The sequence below is a fragment of the Dipteris shenzhenensis genome, chromosome 24 (assembly GCF_047967505.1).
Source record: "Dipteris shenzhenensis isolate YYH24624 ecotype China chromosome 24, Dip_SZ_1.0, whole genome shotgun sequence".
In the NCBI taxonomy this organism is placed as follows: domain Eukaryota; kingdom Viridiplantae; phylum Streptophyta; class Polypodiopsida; order Gleicheniales; family Dipteridaceae; genus Dipteris; species Dipteris shenzhenensis.
The window spans coordinates 45,121,860-45,143,791 of NC_141619.1; the positions used below are offsets into that span (position 1 = coordinate 45,121,860).

Genomic DNA, 21,932 nt, shown 5'->3' on the forward strand with positions numbered 1-21,932 from the left:
CAAATGAGATGATTAGATCTGTAAATGTAGCCTAAGAAATTAAATGAGGGGCTGTACAAAAAATGTATGCTGTTGTACGACAGGAATTCTTGAACCAAGCGTACTGCAAAAATCCAAGCGTATGGCACATTTCTGCACCTTACGGCAGATGAACGGATAGCGTACAGCAGCTTGTAAAGGCAGGTGCGGAGGCTGGACAAATAACTGCATGAATTGGTGGCGCCTTGTACAGGATAGGTGCCATACAACAAACGTACGGCAGTACGGCAGTTGTACGAATGAATCGTACAGTGATGCACAGATCTGCAAATCTGTACAGACAATAAGATGCAAACCTGTACGGACATGCTTTGAAGGCATTATGGCACTGGCGCAGGAGATGTACGGCTGTTTGGCAGAGTTGCGACATGCAGGTTCTTGCGCAGAATTCAAATACACCACGTATTCATGCTTGACGATGTGCAGTGCAGACATACCAATGTTTGGACAAACTTGTACGAACTTGAAGCTGAAAGATGGAGAAGAAGATGGCCCACACTTCCAAATCTAGATTGAAGGAAGCAAGTGCAATGCACGTGCCAAAATCAAATAACCAGCTCTGATACCACTGTTGGGTGCAAGAAGCAATGGAACGAGAGTGGAGTGCGGTAAGCAAACAACAAGCTGGAGCAAAACGTAGTACTGCTCAAATGGATAAGGAGAAAATGCAAAGGGGTGGCCTATATGGCCCCCAACTCAACCATATGGTTGACCAGTGAAGTCAACTCTATGAGTTGACCATACCAGGGCTAAGTGCTAACAATGGTATCTGAGTCCAGCAAGGCTTCACACTCTTCCACCTTTTTTGGCCTATACATAGAACATTTGGAATAAATGGTGATGAAATATGCAATCTTCGCATCATATACTACTCTATGCAAATAATGTGATATTTTTCACACTCTCAAGATGGAGATGTATACCTTGGAGCATCTTTTAAATCACTGTGGACTTACAATGAAAGTAGACAAGACAAAGGTGTCATGATGGTAAAGATTGTTCCCCAAAAAAAAGAGCAGAGCACTACAATCAAGGTGGGTCACAGACACGAGGCAATAGTGTTTGGAGCAAGAGGCAAGGCCCCTCCTTTAAAATCCTCTTCAGATGGTGATGCTACACAGGCATGCTTGCAACACAAGAGCTGGAGAGATGCATGCACAAAAAGGTATATGCAGCATATAAACCAGCCATATAAGGGCAACTTCTTCCTTGAATGGCTCCGCGCACAGCCATATTTACTCGACGAGGTACCTAGAGAAAGAAAGAAAGAAAGTTATATTAACGTCTTCAAAAGGCCTCAAGGGCCTATGAGACAAAGTACACACCAAAAAGTAGCTACATCTCTGAGTATCAAAGAGTCAAGGATTGCACAAGGCATCTCAGCTCGACATCATTGTAACACACATCTATATTCTATCATAAGATGGCCTTCATTACATTGGTTTGAGACTGAGGGTCTTTGGGTTAAGCTTTGAAATTTCTAATTAAAGCTACTCCATCTCGGTAGACCACCCATTTTCCTGCTTTGTGTGCATCTGTCACTTTAGCGAGTTAACTATTTCTTTGCTTCAGCTAGGTCAAAGTGAGCTCCTCAAATATCCATATTCTTATACCCTTCAATTTATTTGTCTATCGAAGAATCTTAATCCTTCCTATCCTCTCTCTGAGTTAAACCTGCACTTGTATTCCTTTTTGAGTGATACAGCTGATGTCATTTTCATCCCATTCAACTTGTGGTATCCCCTTCTTCAGGCATGTGATCTTTTCATCTTCTGTGGTGAGAAGTGCGGCGGAAATGAACAGAAATGGAGAGAGAGAGAGAGAGAGAGAGAGAGAGAGCTTCACACCACCCTGAGAGGGAGAGAGAGACACAAGAGAACTGCAAGTGATCTCTGGCGAAAGCTCCGCTACAACTGAGGGAAAACCTCTGCACAACAGGCTGCTCGAGAGCTCCAGAAGACTGCTCAACAACCTCAACCACAGGATGCACACAGGTGTGCTCCACAACCCTGCTCTATAACATGCACTACAGGGCTGGATGTACTGCTCCAGCAAGTGAGGAATGAGGGCTGAGGGGGGGGCCTATAAATAGCACCCAGCCCCCCCCCCCCCCTAAAGAACCAATCAGCAGGGGGGTACATGGCCGACCCCTTGCCCTAGCGACCCCTTGCCCTAGGCAGCCGACCAGCAAAGAGGGTGGGCTGACCCACCTCTGCCCTACATAAGGGGCTGGTAGCAGCCCTCCAAGGTGCTGGTCCCCTGCGCCACATGGGCCAACTGGCCCTCCTCTAGAGCCGACCACTGCTGCCCTACCATGGGCCGACTTCTAACATCTGTGTACCTCTCCTCATCATTAAGACAGCTAAGGCAGTTTTGTTGCAATCGTAAGATTTTCTTGTTTTCTGCTATGGTTTCCTACTCTTTTACTTCTGCATAAAGATCTGCCTTATTGATTTTGTTGTTGGCCACAATGGCCGTCTGTTTCTTGGCTGAGCTGAGTGTTATCTATTTTCTAGTTTCATACACCAGCCTTGGGGTATGGTTGCCTGTTTTTAGTGGCTCCACTCCATGGCTTGCATTATATCTAATTTTTTCAGTCTCATTGACCCTTCAATGTTTCGTAGACGTTAATAAACTCTCTCTCTCTCTCTCTCTCTCTCTCTCCAAAAAAAAAAAATCAAAATCAAACAAGTTCAAAGGCACACACATTTGGATTGCAGAAGAACCCACATTCCATCAATCGAAGTAGAGCAACTTAAGTAAAGTCCTGGATGCTAGAAGCTGGGAATGTGCATTCCATAGTGGTGGAACAGCATTAAACAGAGGGAATAACTCACAATCTTTATATATTACACACACACACACACACACATGTTTTTTTGGGCGTGAATCCATGTTTCATTATATTACAAAGAACAGTCCAAAGAATGGGACAACCAGCTACAAACATCTGACGATATCATTATCTGACAAGCAGTCTAGATCCCGCGCATGGAGATAATCATAAAATGATTATTGTAGCGATGCTCGGAAGAACTCACACACACGCATGCACACGCACACACGCTTCTTCCTTTTTTTGTAAAAGAAACTTTCCATTATGAAAAATGCACATTCATAGCTGACCCATGATGGACCAGCTACAAATCAGAACTAGAAGCAGTAAAGGAGACCAACAAACCGTGTACATTCATAGCTGTTCAAAGCAGAACAGCTACTACTCAAACTAGAAACAGTAATTAGAAACTTCTAACTGGGCCTGAGGAAGGCCCAAGGACATGAGCATCCTGAAGAAACCCAAACAAAGAAGCTCGAAGATAAGGAAATGCATCTACCAAAGAGTACTCATACAATCGGATGTTACGAGCACGATACAACGACCAGAGCGCCCAAAAGCAACACTAGGAGAAGACGTTGCCATAATCTGACATAGGAGTATATCTGCCAAACAACCAAAAGCGCTTGCCAAACAAGATACTGGGAAAACAAGCTCAAAGACCTGTCATCAATCTGAAAAGAAAGGTAGGAGCTTCTGGACAGGTCCAAAACAAATGTAAAACCGTCTCCCGCTGATGAGAACAAGTAGGGCAAGCCGAAGAGCCAATACGCCGAGCAGCCAAGATAGATCCCACTCGTAAAGTGCCAACCAAACATCCCACTTGTAAAGCACCAACCAAACAGCGCCATGGGAAACGCCACTGCTTGAGAGGGAGCTTACTATTCCAGATGCGGCGAAGAGCACGCGCACACACACACACACATACATGCATACAAATGAAATGTGAGAGACAGGGAGGAGCAGAGAGAAAAAGAGACTAAGGAAAGAAGGGGGTTTACAAGAGACAATATACACAGCAAAGAACTAAAAATAGACATAAAATTGACTAAGCAAGCAAAGCTACACTTAAGTATAAGCTGCCCTTTTGGTTTCAAAGTATAAGACATTCAACACAGCAAAGAACTAAAAATAGACATAAAATTGACTAAGTAAGCAAAGCTACACTTAAGTATAAGCTGCCCTTTTGTTTCAAAAAAATCTACAATCTCCTAAACATTAATTTCTGACAAATTAACGTAAACCCGGAGATATAGAAAAGCACAAGCAAGACATTTGGCCTTTAACTGATTGGGGTTTCGTAGGAAACGTAGGGTTTGCTAGAGAAGCTCCAGTCACTCCTGTTGGATGTCAATCATCATATAAGTCTTCCATGTTTCTAGAGGACATTACAACCCCCCCCCCCCCTCCCTTCTCTCTCTCTCTCTCTCTCTCTCTCTCTCTCTCTCTCTCTCTCACACACACACACACACAGAGGGCTCACAACAGAAAGTCTCTGTTTTCCGTTACACATTTATAGACTGAAGGAATAAGAGAAACATCGGTTTTGAAAGTAGAATTTGGTTACTGCAACATCACTTACAAAGTAACATTTGATTCTGGGTCAGCCTGTGCCTCAGTAGGTCTAACTTCTTTTGATTCATCAGCCTCCAACTCGGGAAACAACTCTGCCTGAAAGGATGGTGAGATACCCTGCACTTGATGCCAAGTAAGCTCCCACAAACTATCACCACCAAGGGTGCTTCTTGGAACAAGAAGTCCCCTAGCCTTCATTATCAGCAGCATGTTCTTGAGCAGTTCTGGTATAAGTTCCTGAAGTTTATCGCTCCCCTTTCCACGTAGTTTGGCTTTCATATACCTTTCCATTCGATTAAGCACAGCAAGCCACAGTGCTCGGAATCCTGGCAGCAAAGAAAGTTGATCCAAAAACTGCAAAAAAGTTTTGGATACCAGTTTCATTGCATGATGTAGTGTATTTTCCATATTGCGGTACTCCTTGGGAGAATGCCTAAGAGCAATTTCAAGCAAATCGTCAAGCATAACAAATACGACTTGATCAAAGCATTGTCCCCACATAGATGGGGGCAGATGCATACTTTCTGCAGCAGACAAGCTTCTCTGTAGTGACAGAATAGCATAATTCCTCACCTCCTCCCTTTGCTCTCCACAGACTTTTCTCAAACCCTGCGCTAATCTAAGCCACATCTCCCCAAGTTCCTGTGAACTCTTCACAACCTCCTCTCTTGTTTCAGTGACAGTGTTCAGACTCGGCTCTGTAAAAGTATTTGACCACCTAATGAGACATTTTGTGGACTCGGCCATCAGATCCAGTGCACGCAGTGATCTGTCAACACCACCAGTTGACACTTCTGCAAAAGCCCGTGCAGCATCGAGACAAAGGGCATAATTTGCTTGCGTCAAATGAGCACCCTCTGCCATGATGAACGATAATGCTTCGAAACCAGCCTCTGAGGCCTCCAAGTGACGAGCAGTGATGGACAACAATGATGAAACAGTCCGCCACCCCATAGGAGACTTGATATGCCTAGCATTAGCTTTAACAAGCTGCATGACTTCCTGTGTGATCCTCTCACAGAAAGCATCAGCTACCCGAGCATCCAACTTCAAAATCAGCTGCAAAGAGCGAAGAAGTTCTTCAGCTAAATCTTCTTTGTAGGGAAGCAATCTCTGACAAATGCGCAGAAGACCAAAGACTGCTTTCTCAACAAGGAGACAAGGCATTACAGTCGTCTGCACAATGTTTGATATGTGCTCATAAACACCTTGCCAAAGAAGCATTATCCGATCCCGATTGTTCAGAGCTATAGCAATCAACAACTCTAGGCAAAAGACTGCAGTATCCTCATCCTCAGGAGAACCCCCACCCTTTTGGGGCCTTCCTGCCGCCCACACTAGCGCTCTTGCAAGTTGCAGCAATGACTCAGCTTGCAAGAACTTGCTCTCTGTGATGATGCTATCAATGCGGCAAGCTTCTATTGTTCGCAAAGTGCGTTGGTGAGCAGCCAGCTGCTGTTCCGTTGGCTGTGATCTTGGTTCATCTGATTCAAGATATAACAGCTGACTAAATCTGCCCATTAAACCTGATGTCCGCTTCTTGTTTCCAGCTGGAGGCACAGTAACCATCATTGGACCTCCAGAAACAGGTCTCCCATGCACTGCTTCAGCCGAGGTATCTGTATCATCTGCAGCATCACTTGCAACACGTGCAGGTAAAAGGCCAAGCTTGTGCAAGCGCAATATGCAATCTAGGATATTCCTCCAGCTTGTGCGTATATAGTCCCCAAATTTGTTGGCGATATTGAAGACAGTGACTGCAGCCATGCGGGCCTTAGTATCATCACCAAAGGCAATTACAGGCTCCTCCACAGACGCTGTTGGGTTTAATAACGTTGTGAACTTGCACAGGGACACCACCAAGTCATCTAATACATCTTCCAAATGATGACTGGAGGATATCTTTGCCACTGCAAGGAAGCCCTCAACACATGTCCTCAACACCTCCTCGTCCTCTGCATGGTCAAATACCACAGAAATAGCAGCTATGGTTGGCCCTGAGATAATAGCAAACATGTCATGATCCACGTATGGTCGTGAATCACACGTTATGTAAGGTGAAATCTTCTGAGATCTGTGGATAAGGCCAACCCACCGACTTGGAGTCATCTCAGCAACTCCTACTCCATTGTCATAACACATTTTGATTTCATTCCTCACTATAGAGTGATAAAGATCAGACAGGAAATCCCGTGGAAGATCCTGGCCACCATTAATACTGCGGTTGTTCTTTATAAAATCCTCTTCTGTCATTTTCTTCTTTACCTGTAAATTATGTTGGTCTGTATTCAGCATTATAAGCGAATATGCAAGCAAAAACGCTGCATCCTTGTCTGCCAGAACCTGAGGTGACTGTTCGTAATACCTTGCTGCGAAGGATTCCAAAACCCTGTGGATTTTCTGTGCCTCCCCAGGCAAACGAAAGGTCTCAAGAAATGTGCGCATAGCTGCATCCAAGCTCATGCCCTGAAAGTCAAAGGTTCTGGTAAATTCTTCAAGAACTTGCAGGCAAAACTCATCAGGATCACCAAGAAAATCACCAAGAAGGCTCTTGTCTAATCCTGTTGTGTATCTGAAAAAGCAAGCGACACTCTGAGGATCGAGTTTCTCTGGTAAGAGGCGAATCCCTTGTAAAAACTCAAGGCCCTTTTTCGGGTCCCTGTTGAAGTGATCTGCACCAATCATTAACCTGCGTTTAATGTATTTCTGCCGCTGTACAAACTCTACCCAGCACTTGGGATCCTTGTAGTTATCACATCTTGTTGTCCAGAAGGGCACATATTCCTGCGTTGAACTATTACTGCAAGGCTCCGGCACTTTGGGCATAGAATTCACCCTGTCTGCCATGCTGTGAATGACAGCTATAAGGCCTTCAAGAGCCAGAATGTGCATTGCTGACAAAGGACAATTCACAGGGAAAGCACTTTTAGAAAGCAAGTTTCCCAAGTCTTCGAAAATATTATTGCACGTAATGTCGGAGTCAAAGTTTGCATACATCTCAGGCATAAAGGTGGGTTGCCTGCAGAAATCTACAAGAGCCTCCATGGCTACCTCTTGTTGCTGATAAGTAGCTCCAAATTTTCCCTGCGCTAATCTGATTATAACACAGGAGAAAAATGCTTCAAGTTGAAGCTTCAAGTGGCACCGAAGGTGATGATAAAGATTAAGTACAATGCTGCAGACCATGGACAAAATGAGTGGATTTGTGTTAGACAGCCCCAGTTGCATAAGAAAACGGAAAAGATCATCTTTTACAAGGGCTAAGAGTTCTGGATGATAGCCAAAAGATTGCCCTCCCAATTCGACTGCAGAATTGATTAATCCCAAGGCAAATAGTGGAACATCTTCATCGATGGCATGAAGATTATGTCCAGTAACTATTCCTGAATCTAAAATGTTTAAAAGAGAGCACAGGTAACGAAATATCTCAACAATGCCGACAATGCCATAAGGTTCTATGATTATGTGGATCTTGTTCCCAAGTTCTCTTTCGCCTGCTCGACCATTCTCTTTTCTACCATCCATAGAGTCACTAAAAACCTTCGAGGCAACTGTACTCAGCTTAGACCAAGATACATCCCCTGGATTCTCTGGCCCGGTTGAGCTATCAATAGCAGGCTCAATGCCGTTAATGGCAGGACCAGAACCGTTAGCATAACCAGGGCCTTCTGTGGGTACACTTGTAGCAGAAACAACCTGCAAAACAGTATTGCTAAGAGCAGTGCCGTGTCTGTGTATACATGCTTATAACTCATGATACATCCCAGATATAACAAAAGCAAACACTTTGCAAGCTCTATGATAGCAGAATTACACAGAAGTGATGCCTCAGAAGTTTTAAGTTCCACAGACTCAAAAAATGCACTACAGAAAATCCACCTACATTTTCATTGATGTCGGGGGCAGAACCGCTGCTGGGCAAGAACTTGAGAGAAGGGTCCAGATCGGGCAAATGGGCAAATATTGCCCTGACGATCTCATGCATACTGTGACGTGCTGTCCTCTGAAGAAGCTCCCCCTTCGTTACAGCCTGGTGTACAACGCGAAAGCAAGTGTTGACAACAAGGCAGACGTCCCTATCACTCAGAGCCTTGGAAGCACGATGCTTCATCCCGGCAGTCAGGACTTGCAAGATTTTCATCAGCACCACCTCTTCCGACGCTGGATCGGTGACCTCAAATCGACAGCTCGTCACAGCCTCCACCATCTCATGCATGGCTTCAGATACGTGAGCGGTTTTGGGATCGAAGACTTCCAGAGCCAAAATCTTGTAGATGGCTGAGAGTGCAACGCCAGTGATGGGAGCGCCGGTTTCATCGGAACGGATCACATCCAGGAATGGAGTGAGGTAGAGAGATGGATTTATCTCATTCCAAGGTTGCTGCCAGCTGAAAATGCTTCGCCTCAAAGCTTTCAAGGAGTAGACTAGAGAATGCTCCAATTGATCTTCCCCTGCCATGTACCTGCCTGCCCACCGGGCATTCCGCCTCATCACTGCAAGCACAGCCCCCACTTCCGCATTCACCATGCAGGCAAGGGCACCACTGTCACTGCCCCTCTTCTTCATCTTGGGGCTGTAGCTCTTCTTTGAATTCGACGGAGAAGGGATCTGGCGTGGCTCAATTGCAACAGACTCTTCTCGCAAACCGATCACCGGTTCGACAAAGTCAAGAAAAAATGCGGAGGGCCGGCACTTCTTCTACCTTTAGCAATCAATTTTGGCTGCGGAGCAGCTTCTCCACCTATGTCTGAGAATCAAAGAATGGGGCAGTGCCGCCGGAGATCACGATTAGCAAAGCGGAAGGGAGCATCTACCTGTGACTCGTCGATCGATCTGGGCAGAAAGTGCACGATCTGATCTGGAAATGCGGGCGCTCCTCGCCAGCGTCGTCACGGTTCTTTGGTTCCCGCTGTGTGTTGGCATTCAATCCATCCATCTGGGAACCGAGCAACCTCCCTCTTAACGCCAAAGGTGCCTCCCTTCCTTCGAAGCAACAGACGGAATCTACGCCTTCACGGTTGCCCCTCGCCGTTTCTTCTACGGCAAAACAGATTGGAAGACGCTCAAATTACGGCGTCGGCTGACTGCGAAGCCAGAATTACTGCGTCAAAGTCCGAGTCTGCTGGATTCTCATGGTCTGCTGAGCAAAATTGTGGCGAAGCTAAAGAAGTTCTTCGCAGAAATCGAGGGGGGAGGAGAAGAGCAGGGTCACTGAAGCTTTTCTTCTTCTTCTACAAACGTTGAAAGCAACAAAGGAGGACCTTTCGTCTCTTCTCTTGTTGCCTCTAAAGCTTAAAGAGAAATATCATTTCATTTGTTATTTCCCTTCTATGTAGTTTTTAAGAACTTTTATACTCACAATTCATCAAAAACTTACATTTAAATTCAGCCCTTGAAAGTTAAGTTGGTATTCCTTATTGCTCAGCTTGGAGATTGTCGACAAACATGTTTCTCTATAAAAATTTAGAGAAGACCCCCCCTATCGAAGGTGTTCCCACATGATGTTTCTTGGAGTAGGTGGCCGACTCTTGCTCCTGCTCTTACTATGTGCTTGATGAGATGTGTGGCCAATTAAAGCTTGCACAAGCTGAGGAGGCTGACTCTAGTCTTTTGCTTGCTCATGCTCTTTCAATGTTATTGATGAGATGTGTGGCCAATTAAACTTCCACTACATGATTGGCATTAGCAATTCATACAAGCTCAAATAACAAGCTTCCACTACATGATTTTTTTTTAATGCGAGAGAGAGAGAGAGGAAATTTTATTAAAGAAAAAAAGGATAAACATATCCAACTTCAATAGCTGAAATTGCATGGCATCCCTAAGAGCTCTAAATGCTAGAATCAAAGCCTGGAGTTGCCAACTGAAATAGTCCAATGCATCGATGATGTTCACTTGGAGGAAAAAATCTTGAGGAGGTTTGCAGTAATGAAATACTGCAATATTTCGAAACTTCCAGATGTCTCTAATGACAATGCCTCGCAAAATGCTCCAGAATACAACCGGTAAGTCATTTAGGCACCTTTTACCTCCTAGGAGAGCCATTTTCCATTTTGGTTGCACGAAAATTTGTGCTCTTGCAAGCCACCTTCGGATTTTTCTGCATAGAGCCCTAGTAAAGATGCATTGCCAAAAAAGGTGAAAAGGGTTCTCGAGACCAACATAGCAAAAGGGGCAGAGAGGAGATAAGTTTTTCCATTTGCAGAGCCTATCTTTTGTGGAAAGCTTGCCCACTATGATGCGCCACATGAGGAAATTCAGTCTCTGGGAGGGAGATGACTCCCAAACTGAACGAATCCAATGATCCCATACCTACAGGGAGTCCCAGGAGCCCAATGCCTCCATGCCTTCTACGCATTAGTAATTCATACAAGCTCAAATAACAAGTAGACCCACTATTACTTCAACCCTCCTAATGGCTCTTACCTAATTCCTCCATTAATTTACTCATCTATACTTTCCATCTACCTATTGTGAAGGCCCTTAATATCAACAAATTTACTCATCTATATTTTCCATCTACCTATTCTAAAGGCCCTTAATATCAACAAATTATTCCATGCAAAAACTTAAGCTAAGGGAAAGATAATTGAAAAGGCCTTTATTTTTAAATAATTGATATTGTGAAGGCCCTTAATATCAACAAATTTACTCATCTATACTTTCCATCTACCTATTCTAAAGTCCCTTAATATCAACAAATTATTCCATGCAAAAACTTAAGCTAAGGGAAAGAAAATTGAAAAGGCCTTTATTTTTAAATAATTTGAAAAGGAGGAGTATCCCAAGTTCAAAGAGAGAGCTTCAAATTTCATGAAAAGGGAGGACTTGAACACATAAAACTACACTTATCACTCACCAAGTCTTACCAACTAGGCTACCTGAATATATTGTGGAACATTTTGAATGTAAGAATTATAAATTGTCATTTTCATAAATGAGAGTGGAGGGGGACCTCTCCTCATGAACAAAGGGATGTCCTCATTACCACCCCTTGCCTTTCCACCCCTCCCCTCGTACCTTTTCCACTACTTAATACATTTTTTAATTCTTTTCAATTGGGGGGACCTATTAAATGGATCTAGTTGGAATGGCTAGGTTGATCAATGCCATAATAAGATGGGTCTCAAAGCTTGGCCTACCTTCATGTTAATACTTGAATTGCTCCTACTATGTGCCCCTCTCCCATACCTTCCTTGATGGTACTTGCTATGTGCGATTGTGTGAAAAGCTTATTCTTCATCTTCGCATTTTACAGTTGGCTTAGCAGAGTGTGACTAAACCTCATATCTAAAATAAATTTTTATTTGTATACATGGACTTTGATGGATAGATAGCCAATTAGGGCAAGTGTGAGAGAATGAAATTCGGGTCATCAAGAAACTATCAAGAAGATCCTTGAAAATATCGATAATAAGACACCTACATACGCTTGCCACCACATACTAGAGAGAGCTTCCATAAAGAGATGAATGAGTCATAACTAGCATTGGAAGGCTTCCTTTGTTGAGGCTTAGCCTAGACTCCTACTGACATTTGACTACAAAAACATATTGTACTCTTCCAATAACCCCAAGCACAACCCCTTGACAAGCACATGGCAAGGAAAACTACAACTCAAACATAAGGCCACATCAAACCTAAGTTAAATACAAACTTGCTTTCTCAAAGGGTCTTGCACAAAGATTTGAGGTCAAATGGGGCTTGCACTTTGCATGTGTAACCTTAAGACATGCAGCTACATGCTAATTGTGCTAGTTTACAAATGTAGGGGAGGTAAGTCTCCAAATAATAGCTAATTGTTAGCATTACATGTTAGCATCAAGCTATAGAAAGAACATTAACCATTACATTGCATTTTTGAACATTTGTTGGTCATTGCTTCGTTACCACAGGCAAGACCACCATAGAATAACCTAGCATAAGCAGCCTTGGATGTTCACATTGGGGCATAATCTTCCCTACTATCATTGTGAATTCATTAAGTGCCATAGCCATAGCCATGTGAATTCATTAATGATTAATATTATCCTTGTGAATTCATTAAGTGCCTCATTTGATTCGACTTGCAACTTAGGTTAGCATTTATTACAAGTGCAAGTGATTGGAAGGAATGGAGAGCCATTGTTGGGCTCTCCAGAGAGTTCATGGTCAAAACAGAGGACATGCTCTCCATCTAAAGCAAGCATCCTTAACCTTTTATGGGTGCATGTAGCTAAGCCCCCAAACATGTAGCTATTTGATCTATCATTAGTTTTTATTACTTGATGTTTGCTCGTTTCATTCCTTTTGTTGCATTGGTTTTCACGTCGTTACCTTATTGATATTTGTGTTATCATGACCTCTTTGGTTTCATGATGGCAAAACTCTCGTTGTCCTTATTAAAATATCATTCTTCTTTGTTCTCTACAAGAACTTTAATTAATAGCTCCATCCATATGATTAATTTTGAAGTACTAATTTTGTTTAAGTAACAACAAAAGAGATTATGTATGCAATCCTTTTACAAATTTTCTATGCAACCTTTTTAGATTTATGTGCCAAGTTATTGTCTGGTGAAATAGCTTTTGCCTGTAAATACTATTTTCTTTGAAATTCTCATTTTGCGATTATTATTTCACGTAAGCTCTTTCTATTACACAATGCGAGCCTTTGTTTATCAAGTAGGTAAGAACAAGTTAAGGATTTGAATGAAACATTTTATTCAATTTTTTCTTCTACAAAATTTTTATTTTTAAAAAAATCACATCTATTAGGCTAAATGAAAATGTGAAGCATAAGGATTTCTTAAAAGGAAGAATTTTGGAATGAAGATGTTCCCAAAGTTGTGGCAATTATAGTAACCTTTTTTATTCTCTATTAATATTTCCAAGCCCTTCCTTGTTAATGCAATGACCTCCAAGTAAGCTAGATATACAACATCTAGCCACCATAATACATGAGCATTGAGGAATCAACTAGTCCTAAACACAAGAAGGGGTTACTAAATCTAATTTAAGCTACTTAATTCATGTGCAACACTTTGTGGATAGCTACAAATAAAGGAATTACTTATAGGTCCCATGTAGCATGCATGCTTCATTGTATAGATTCATGATCTGCATAATTACATACAAAAGAGCATGTTCTAAGACCAAGTGCTTGGTTTTTTTGGGGGTTTTGACCTCCCCCTTTTATATAGGTTGACATTTTTTGGAAAAAAAAGTAAGAGCAAGTGCTCTGTCAATATAGAGATTACAATAAAAAGCAATGGGGATATTTACTTTTGAGCACATGCATCGATGATGTAGTTTTGGGCCCAAGCCCATTGGGAAGCCCCAAAAGGTTACCTTTACATATTTTTTATGCACATCTAATCCATTCAAAATTCTACACAATTAAGCCACCTTAACTCAAATTACTCTTTGAAGTAAAAATGTAAAATCCATGTCATCTTCATCGAAAATTATACATAATTCACCCACTTATATTTAATGAGTCTTAATTATGTAGTTTTTAATAGGCCACCCAACCCAAACTACGTCTCTCTGAGATCTCTCCTCGATCTTGATCTCTATGCATTGTAAAGTATACAATCTTCTGTCATAATCTCCACAATCTACAAGCATTGTGCCCCTCTATAAATTCCAATATCTACAAGCTACTCTCTCTCTCTCTCTCTCTCTCTCTCTCTCTCTCTCTCTCTCTCTGTCCTTGTTATTCTATTGCAAACAAGGTTGCTATTCTTACCTTGATGCCTTCAAAAATGCATTTGAATGCTAAAGGCTTTTATATTCAAAGTTCTCATGTTGTCTATTACAAAGAAGATGGCTATTCTTACCTCTTCTTGCTTTTGAAAGCTATATAAACTTTTGTGTTGAAAATTTCTTGTCATATTCTTAGGGTGGCACGGCATGAAATTATCCTTGTGGGTCACAATGGAACCTTCTCAATGTAGGTGACATAACTCTAAGAATCAAGGTAGGACATCGTTGTTGAATAAATAAAAGGTGGAATAGATGCATTTAGATCAAAGAACATGGTTATCAAAGAGATGACGATGTAGCATATTGTACAAGGCATTCGACCTTTTTCTTAAGATCAATGGAAGTTCTGAAATCATTGTGGACTTGTTTCATAGTGACTCCTATGGTCAAGACAGTTAACATACACTAACCTTTGGTTGGCTCTTTTCTTAGTGGCTCCTATGGTCAAGAGGCAGTTGCAAGCATCATTGCACTTGTGGGATGTGTGAAATGTAGACATTGGAAAAGTATGCACAAAGGGCGAAAGGTAGCATGGCTAAACATATTTGTTTACAAGTACCCCTAGATGAAGGGCATTTGGGTTTTTGCAAATGATTCCAATCTTGATATTTGATAATGTGATGTATTGGCCTATTGTCCTTCTATCCACATGTTAGAGATCATTCATATTTGATTCAGTAAATGACATTTATGATTTGATGAATATCTATTCATGTCCTATTAGTTATGTGTGAATTGGACAATTTCCCATAAATGTGTTTGGGGGTTACTTAACTACTCAGGGATCACCAAACAAAACTTTAACTATGCTCCATTGCGATAAACCTTTAGTGAAATTCTTAAATGGCCTTTTCATTTACGGTTAAGACAATAAAGTTGCAAGCATAGACAATGAGACTGTCAAGTGTTTAATTAATTACGATTATAGCCTATAAATGTGTTTGGGGATTGCTTAACTACTCAAGAGTCATCAAACAAAACTTTAACTATGCTCCTTTGCAATAAACCTTTGATGAAATTCTTAAATGGCCTTTTCATTAAGGTTAAGAAAAGAAAGTTGTGAGCATAGACCATGAGAAGCTCAAATGTTTAATTAATTATGATTGTAGCCTTCATGTGGGCTAAGCTAGGTGGATGAAGGAAAATGCACCATATCCCATGGGAACCTCTCAAGGCCACAAAGCTTGAAGGCAGTTTAGGGCTTCCAAACATTCGGCTTGGCAAAACGGGACCCTCATCTCAAAATTTCTTCCTCGTCTCTTTAATGGAAATTCATCTTGGATAGATCTAGTTGAACATTTCATAAAAATCTGTAAAGGAAGAGGGGTGGGGTCCTAGGAGGGGCTGTTTTGGTATGATCAACTTGTCCCAAGGTTCCCTCTGCAGATGCCGGCCAGGTCACCGCATGGAAAGAAGCATTGACCTCCTAAAATGGAAAGGCTGACATGGCGTAAGAGGTGATTTCAGTTTGCATTAGAGCATATGGTGGAGTCTCGCCTTCCATGAGATGACCCCTTTGGAACCCATGATTTGGTGAGGGCTCACTCTTCACAAAGGTTTCAAAATTTGGGCAAACCTTTGGATTCCAGCTTTGCATCCTAGCTGACAGTGGAACATATTGAAGCTAACATCAAGCTTACCGATGGGGATAAGGATCTTCTAAAAGGGGCTGCATTGCATTTGCCTTTTCTCATCATCTACCCATCGCTCATTGTTTCAAGCTTAACTTGGGGCTCTAATCGTGGAGTTGTAGGAGAGGAATGAGTGAAGAAGTGTGTGTGTGGACGGGAAAAAGGTGGAAAACTGTCAATCATTTGAAATCAATTTTTATCATGGAAAGCTTGTTTTTTATGTTTGTTAGTGTTTGAAGTGATAGGAAGGTAGTTTAGAAGATTGTTAAGGTGTGTGTGATAGCAAACTCCACCAAGAACACCATAAAATGAAGATGGAAGCTCGATTCCGAAATGGTTCTTGAGGGAGGGCTGCCCAACTTGTAGAAATTTCCCATTCATGCACCAAAAGTTGATGTTTTTTGTTCTTTTTTGTTTAGTGTAGGTAGTTTAGGTAGTGCATACACCCTCAAACTCTCAGAGCTAGAACAAAAACTCAAAAATCACCCACCATAAGTCGGCAAAATTCGTGTTCGTAGACATTCCCTATTCCCACAGGTCGTCACCATAGTGTTATCCCACTGATCCATCACCATAGTGCTATCCCCACGGTCAAAAATTTGTTGACTCGTCGGCTTAGGCCCTATCCCCCCACGAGCTACTTCTGACCGTCATCTACCCTGCTGCTCTAATTAATACATGTTAGAATCTACTATCTCATCAGTCTGATAGGTATTGACCCGTGGTCTTGAGCTTATGCCCATGACCCGTCACCTTACTATGTCAACCCCATGTCTGTCGCCATATTTATATCCCACCGAGACAAATAACCCACTGATCATCACTCTAGGTCTATTCCTATGCTCGTTGTCTTATTGCTAGCCCCATGTCCTTTGCCATATTTACATCCCGTCGAGACAGATAACACGCCGACCGTCGCTCAAGGTCTCTATCCCTACTCTCATTGTTATATTGCTAGCCCTATGACTATCACCATAATCACATCCCGCCGACTTGAGTATCTCGCTCGTAGTCTTAGCGTGCTGACCCCATGATCGTGGACATACCATCTATATTCCATCCCACCAACATGTGTCAACTTTTTGCCCGCTTTTTGCCCTAGTTTGGGATCGGCCCAAACTAGAAGCTCCATTCCTAGCTCTCACTCAGTGTTAGGGCCTCGATGGGAGGACCCCTTTAGCTCCGACGAGACGGAGAGTGTGAACGAGGAAATGCAAGATCCCGCAGATCCGAGGGCTTCCAAAGTTCCCTACACTAGCTTGGCTCCTCCTAACTCTCCTGCTCCTTCCGTAGCCTCCAAATTAAGAGATACGATATCCAACATGTTTGGACAGTTGGTCCGAACGGATTCAACAAACATGGAGAACACCTTCGCTAGTATATCTACGGAAAGGAGAGGTCAGTAACAACTAGCCCCTAAGCCGTAGATAGGGATTGAGACCGCCTTTGTGGACTTAGGGCCCATAGCCTTCATGAGGCATCCTAACTTGGAATGTATGGAGGACGAAGACCCATGGATGAGGGACTTCGTAGGACGAAACCCTAGCCGAGGAAATGCATGAGACTCTCAATGGGGGAACTCTTATGAACTTTCGACCTTCCAGGACCATTGTTAGTTATATCAAAGATTCCACTACTTCCCACTCCTATGTTAAAATAGGATCTTGTAAAGAAGATAGGCAAGGAAGGTACATAGTCTAAGAAATGCATCCTTCCTCTTGGGAAGCTTATGTGGACCCTTGGCAAAACCTTCCATGACTATCTAGTTAGTCAAATTGTAAGTTCAAGTCGTCCAATGCATTTTTCATGTTCTAGAACACACTAGAGCTCACAATATTGTTAACTTCTATCATTTTCTTCTTGACCATGCTTCTAGAACACACTAGAGCTCATAATATTGCCAGCTTGTGTCACTTTCTTCCTGACCATGCCTCCAGAACACACGAGCTCACAGCATTACCACCTTGTGTCACTGTGTTCCAAACCATGCCTGTTGGGAAAACAATAGCTATAGGAGAGGAAAGAGCAGTTGTATCCTATATGAGAAGGAAAAGAAAGAGGAAAAAAGCTCCTATAGGAGAGCAAAGAGTTGTTATAGCAGAAGGAAAAGTGCCAGTAGGAGGGAAAAGAGCACCTGTACCAAAAGGAGAAGCGCCTGTACAAGGGAAACAGAACCTGTTGGATATGGTGGAGCAAGAGGAGGCACAAAAATAGTGAGAAGAGCAGGAGAGAGAAGACCAGTTGTAGGAGGTGCTACAACCCAAATTTTGAAAGATGGAGGGAGAGAGTAGCTGGACCAGAGCAAAGGAGAAGAGAGAGAGGGGGTAGGCCTACAATAGGCTAGAGGACAAAAGAAATTCGTCCAAAAGGTCCCACAATGGAGGGAGAGGGAAGTTGGATCAGAGCAAAGGAGCAGAGAAAGGGGCAGACCTACAGTAGGCTAGAGGACAAAAGAAATTCATCCAAAAGATCCCACAATGGAGGGAGAGGGCAGTTGGATCAAAGCAGAGGAGCAGAGAAAGGGGGCAAACCTGCAGTAGGCCAGAGGACAAAAGAAATTCATCCAAATGGTCCCACAATGGAGGGAGAAGGCAGTTGGACCAGAGCAGAGAAGTAGAGAAAGAGGGAGCAGACCTGCAACACACCTAAGGAGAAGAGAAATTCGCCTACAAGGGCCCACAAAGACATAAATGAGATTTGGGGATGATCTGGGGTGGGTGCACATGGGAGGGTGGTCAAGCATGGGTTAAGGGGGGGGAGGATAGTTTGGGTAGTCCCCAATGTAAGAGGAATAGCCAATAGGGGATCTCTGCATGCTTGCCATCCCTCCACCTCAACATACCATTGCCCCACACAAAGGAGCACTCTCATTGGTACACCTCAAATCCCTCTCTAATCCCTTGAAATTAGGAAACACTAATTGGAGGCCCTTTTGAGACCCCATTTCTCGCCTAATGTACAATGTCTCTTGAGTAGTAAGCCCTATCTATCCTTGCTTTCCTGTGGAAAAGGCTAGATTCGTTTTGTTAGTCCAATAACCATAGCAGAATCTTTGAGGGTGTTCCAGGAAGACAGTTCCCTGCCCCTTAAAGTGTTTCCTATTCCGTTCCACCTGTCTCTGCGAGATTTTACCCTAAACCCTAAACTGCCTGCGGTTCCCCCCCTTGTCAATACCTGTTTCCTCTATGGGCCCAGCCGTCGTCCACCATCCCTCGGCACTTGTGGCCACTCAATTGATCAATCCCCCTTACTCCTGCCCCTTCAAGAGGCCTGTTTCACGAGCGGACCCATCCAATGTATGTTATAAAGTCTGCTGGGAATCACTGTCTGCAGAAGAATTCATGGAGCAACTGCGCAATCCTTCTGCTTCTCCTCTAGCCTCTACTATCCCTGCTCTTGTTGTTAAAGATGAACCACTCTAAAGCAAAGAACTTGTTCCTACTTATCATGCTCCGGATGCTCCTGTTTCTGCTGAACTTGCTTCTGTTGGATAAAATCTAGGGTGATTCGGACTATCTTCCTCATTCTGGTGCTACGCCTTCTTTTTCTGATCCTGATGCTACTTATAAATTTATGGGTCATTCGATTCTTGCTCGTGCTGCTACTTTTCCTTCTTCACACATTCCTATTGTTCCCGGCCATGTATTTCCATTTTTTTATGACTAGAGGATTTTTGTATGGTAGTAGACTTCCTCCTCTAAGAAGGTTCTCTTGCTAATAGCTACTAGAGATAATAGCTAATAAGGTTCTCTTGCTAATAGCTACTAGAGATAAATGTATATACACATTTGATATATTAATACAAACCCTCATTTTTGGAAAAAAGAAAGAAAGGATGGCAACACCTTTGTGCATATGGTTGTAGTCTAGGTGACAATATCGCATAGGTTCTATGGCAAAATGAGGATCAGTTATGAGCTCTTGTGAGCATCATTTTATTCATGTATTTATTGGGCTTCAACTTTCAAAATAGATCACTAAGTCAGTTATAAATCACCACCCTTGACATCTGCACACAAGGTCCATTGGGCCCCGATCCTCCCTAATATGTCCATATTTTTACTCATTCATTTTTTTCCTTTAAGGATTCAAGCTCAATTTTGAGTTAATAGTTATGTGCTCAACGATAAAAAGGCTACTAGCGCAATTCTAGTTAATGTAAGGGATGATTGGAGGGATAGAAAGACAAGGGAGGAGAGATTATAATGAGAAAGTCCCTCTATTTATGCCTCTCTCCTTAGTCATGAGGGTAACCCTATTTATGAGAGTAAGAATTAAAAAACTCTTTACTCTACTTTTTCCACAACATCTATTCCTTGAGAGGGTGTGAGCTCAAGTCCCCGTTTGCATCAAATTTTTTGAAGGTGTCCCGTCAACCTTTTACCTAAGAAATGAATTGGATTTAAATGACTTCCCAATTTGAAAATGTATTTATAACCTTGATAAGATTTTTTTTCATTGGGCGCGCAAAGACTACCTAATATGAGGACATCGTTTCACAACAACCGAACGAGCGACATTACAGTTCGTGAATGTCGACATAGTTTAGGGTAACGAAAGATCAAGGGGAAAGATCTAAATTGTTGGAGCATCTTTTTGCTTACCTTGTAGAAAGATCTAAATCGTAAGATGTGCACAATGGAAAAATTGAGCTGACTGCTTTCTGCATTGATTTTCTCAAAAGTAAGGGGCGAGAAAAACGAGGATGAGTTGAGAGGAGATGCCATACATGTGGTTGAATGGTTGTGACTCATGGTTCAACTAGCAAGGGGATTTCGCCGATCACGTTCATTCTTAAATCAAGAATTCTCAGCAGAAACCATGACTGTAGCGATTGTTCTTAGTCCCGACGAAGAGAGGAACGGCTACTAGACACTATATTCGTGTTGCTCAATCTTATGTAGATTTATCAAACAATATAAGCATTTAATGCAGAATACCTGAGGAACTCTTTCATAACAACGCCTGCCTCTATTCAAATTAAGCAAGAGCAAGAATGCTCTATCGTTTCAATCTCTCTGGGAGTTGCCGAGCTCACATTCAACGAACTAGCAAAATTTCACACTGGATGGCGTTAAGGACAAAACTGTTCGCCGCCCATCACGTGTTTCTTCGGATCGAGTCCTCTAGTTGTAAGACATCGTTCATATGCGGCACCTCGCTGTTTGGCGACGGAGAGCCTTATACAAACTGTCTTCAGTCGTGTGTGTTGGGAGCTTTATTCCGATCGAAATAGCAGCTAGGCAAAGTCCTCAGTAACTCAGTTCATAGGCTCGACTAGTTGAGATTTGTGAATTAAGGACCACATCACATGGACATCTTCATAGCCACAAGATTGCACATCGTGGTACAGCTTCGCAAAACCTCGACCTCTACCTGTCCGACCAGCAGCACAGATACCGCGTTAGCATGACAGTACGTTTCAAACCAAGTCTCCACTCATATTCTTTGCACTATAATTTCTACAACACGTTGGACGATGATGGCTAAAGCGGAAAACATAACTCCGCCACAAGGGAATGTCAAACACCGATGCTACAAACGACAGTACAGAATGATCCGGATCGGTGATTAAAAGGCGTTGTGCAAGAATATGTACTCGAATCTAAAAGAAGTCGAACAACGATGCTATTACAAGGACTAAAATCAACCAAGCTTTCTCACTTCGCAAAATATCTCAAAGGGATGCAAAGCAGAGGAAATCGGCAAATTTCTGAGAGTACCAAGGCTGCGAGGGCAAAGACGGCGAAAGGCTGAGCGGCAGACGCTGGAGATGGGCTCGGTGAGGCGAGGGAGGCAGCTACCATTCATGGCGAAGCAGAGTCTTGCACTGAAAACAGTCCACAAGGAAGAAGCCGAAGGGGAGATGAAAGGATGGAGAGCTACGCCACCGAATTGAAGCGGCTTATATAACTCAGAGGCCCGCGCATCACGCACGCGCTTTTGTTTTTCAAACACGAACTTCCCCGTAACTTCCATTTTATGGACTAGTCAAAGAAATGAGCTAGCTGGATCCTAAGAGGAGGGCAACGTGCATGGCCCTTTCGAGGTCAAACCCCTATAATCCCTTGATAGCCTCTTTAGAGCGCATTCCCGCACCAGAG

At 42.8% G+C, this 21,932-nt stretch overlaps 1 protein-coding gene across 3 annotated transcripts; it reads right to left on the bottom strand.

Moving 5' to 3' along the window:
* Window positions 1–1,185: 1,185 nt before the first annotated feature.
* On the bottom strand, window positions 1,186–9,722 carry LOC147886659 (ARF guanine-nucleotide exchange factor GNOM-like). Of its 3 annotated transcripts, none has more exons than XM_087395032.1 (3): window positions 8,334–9,722; window positions 4,458–8,146; window positions 1,186–1,290 (listed from the first exon to the last, which is right to left on the bottom strand). In XM_087395032.1, exons 1-3 carry the CDS (start codon window positions 9,015–9,017, stop codon window positions 1,275–1,277), a joined length of 4,389 nt encoding a protein of 1,462 aa, XP_087251158.1. In that variant the 5' UTR covers window positions 9,018–9,722; the 3' UTR covers window positions 1,186–1,274. The 3 variants fall into 3 exon arrangements, with proteins under 3 accessions (XP_087251158.1, XP_087251157.1, XP_087251159.1); XM_087395031.1 differs by lacking the exon at window positions 1,186–1,290 and adding an exon at window positions 4,204–4,253; XM_087395033.1 differs by lacking the exon at window positions 1,186–1,290 and having other exon boundaries at window positions 4,314–8,146.
* Between the last annotated feature and the right edge of the window lie 12,210 nt (window positions 9,723–21,932).

Excerpts from the sequence above, each read along its gene's own strand:
- LOC147886659 (XM_087395031.1), bottom strand. The coding sequence starts at position 9,017 with ATGAAGAAGAGGGGCAGTGACAGTGGTGCCCTTGCCTGCATGGTGAAT. Across the intron at positions 8,147-8,333 it reads CCCCCGACATCAATGAAAAT|GTTGTTTCTGCTACAAGTGT; the intron begins GTAGGTGGATTT and ends ACTGTTTTGCAG. Across the intron at positions 4,254-4,457 it reads CCAGAATCAAATGTTACTTT|AAACATGGAAGACTTATATG; the intron begins GTAAGTGATGTT and ends AATGTCCTCTAG.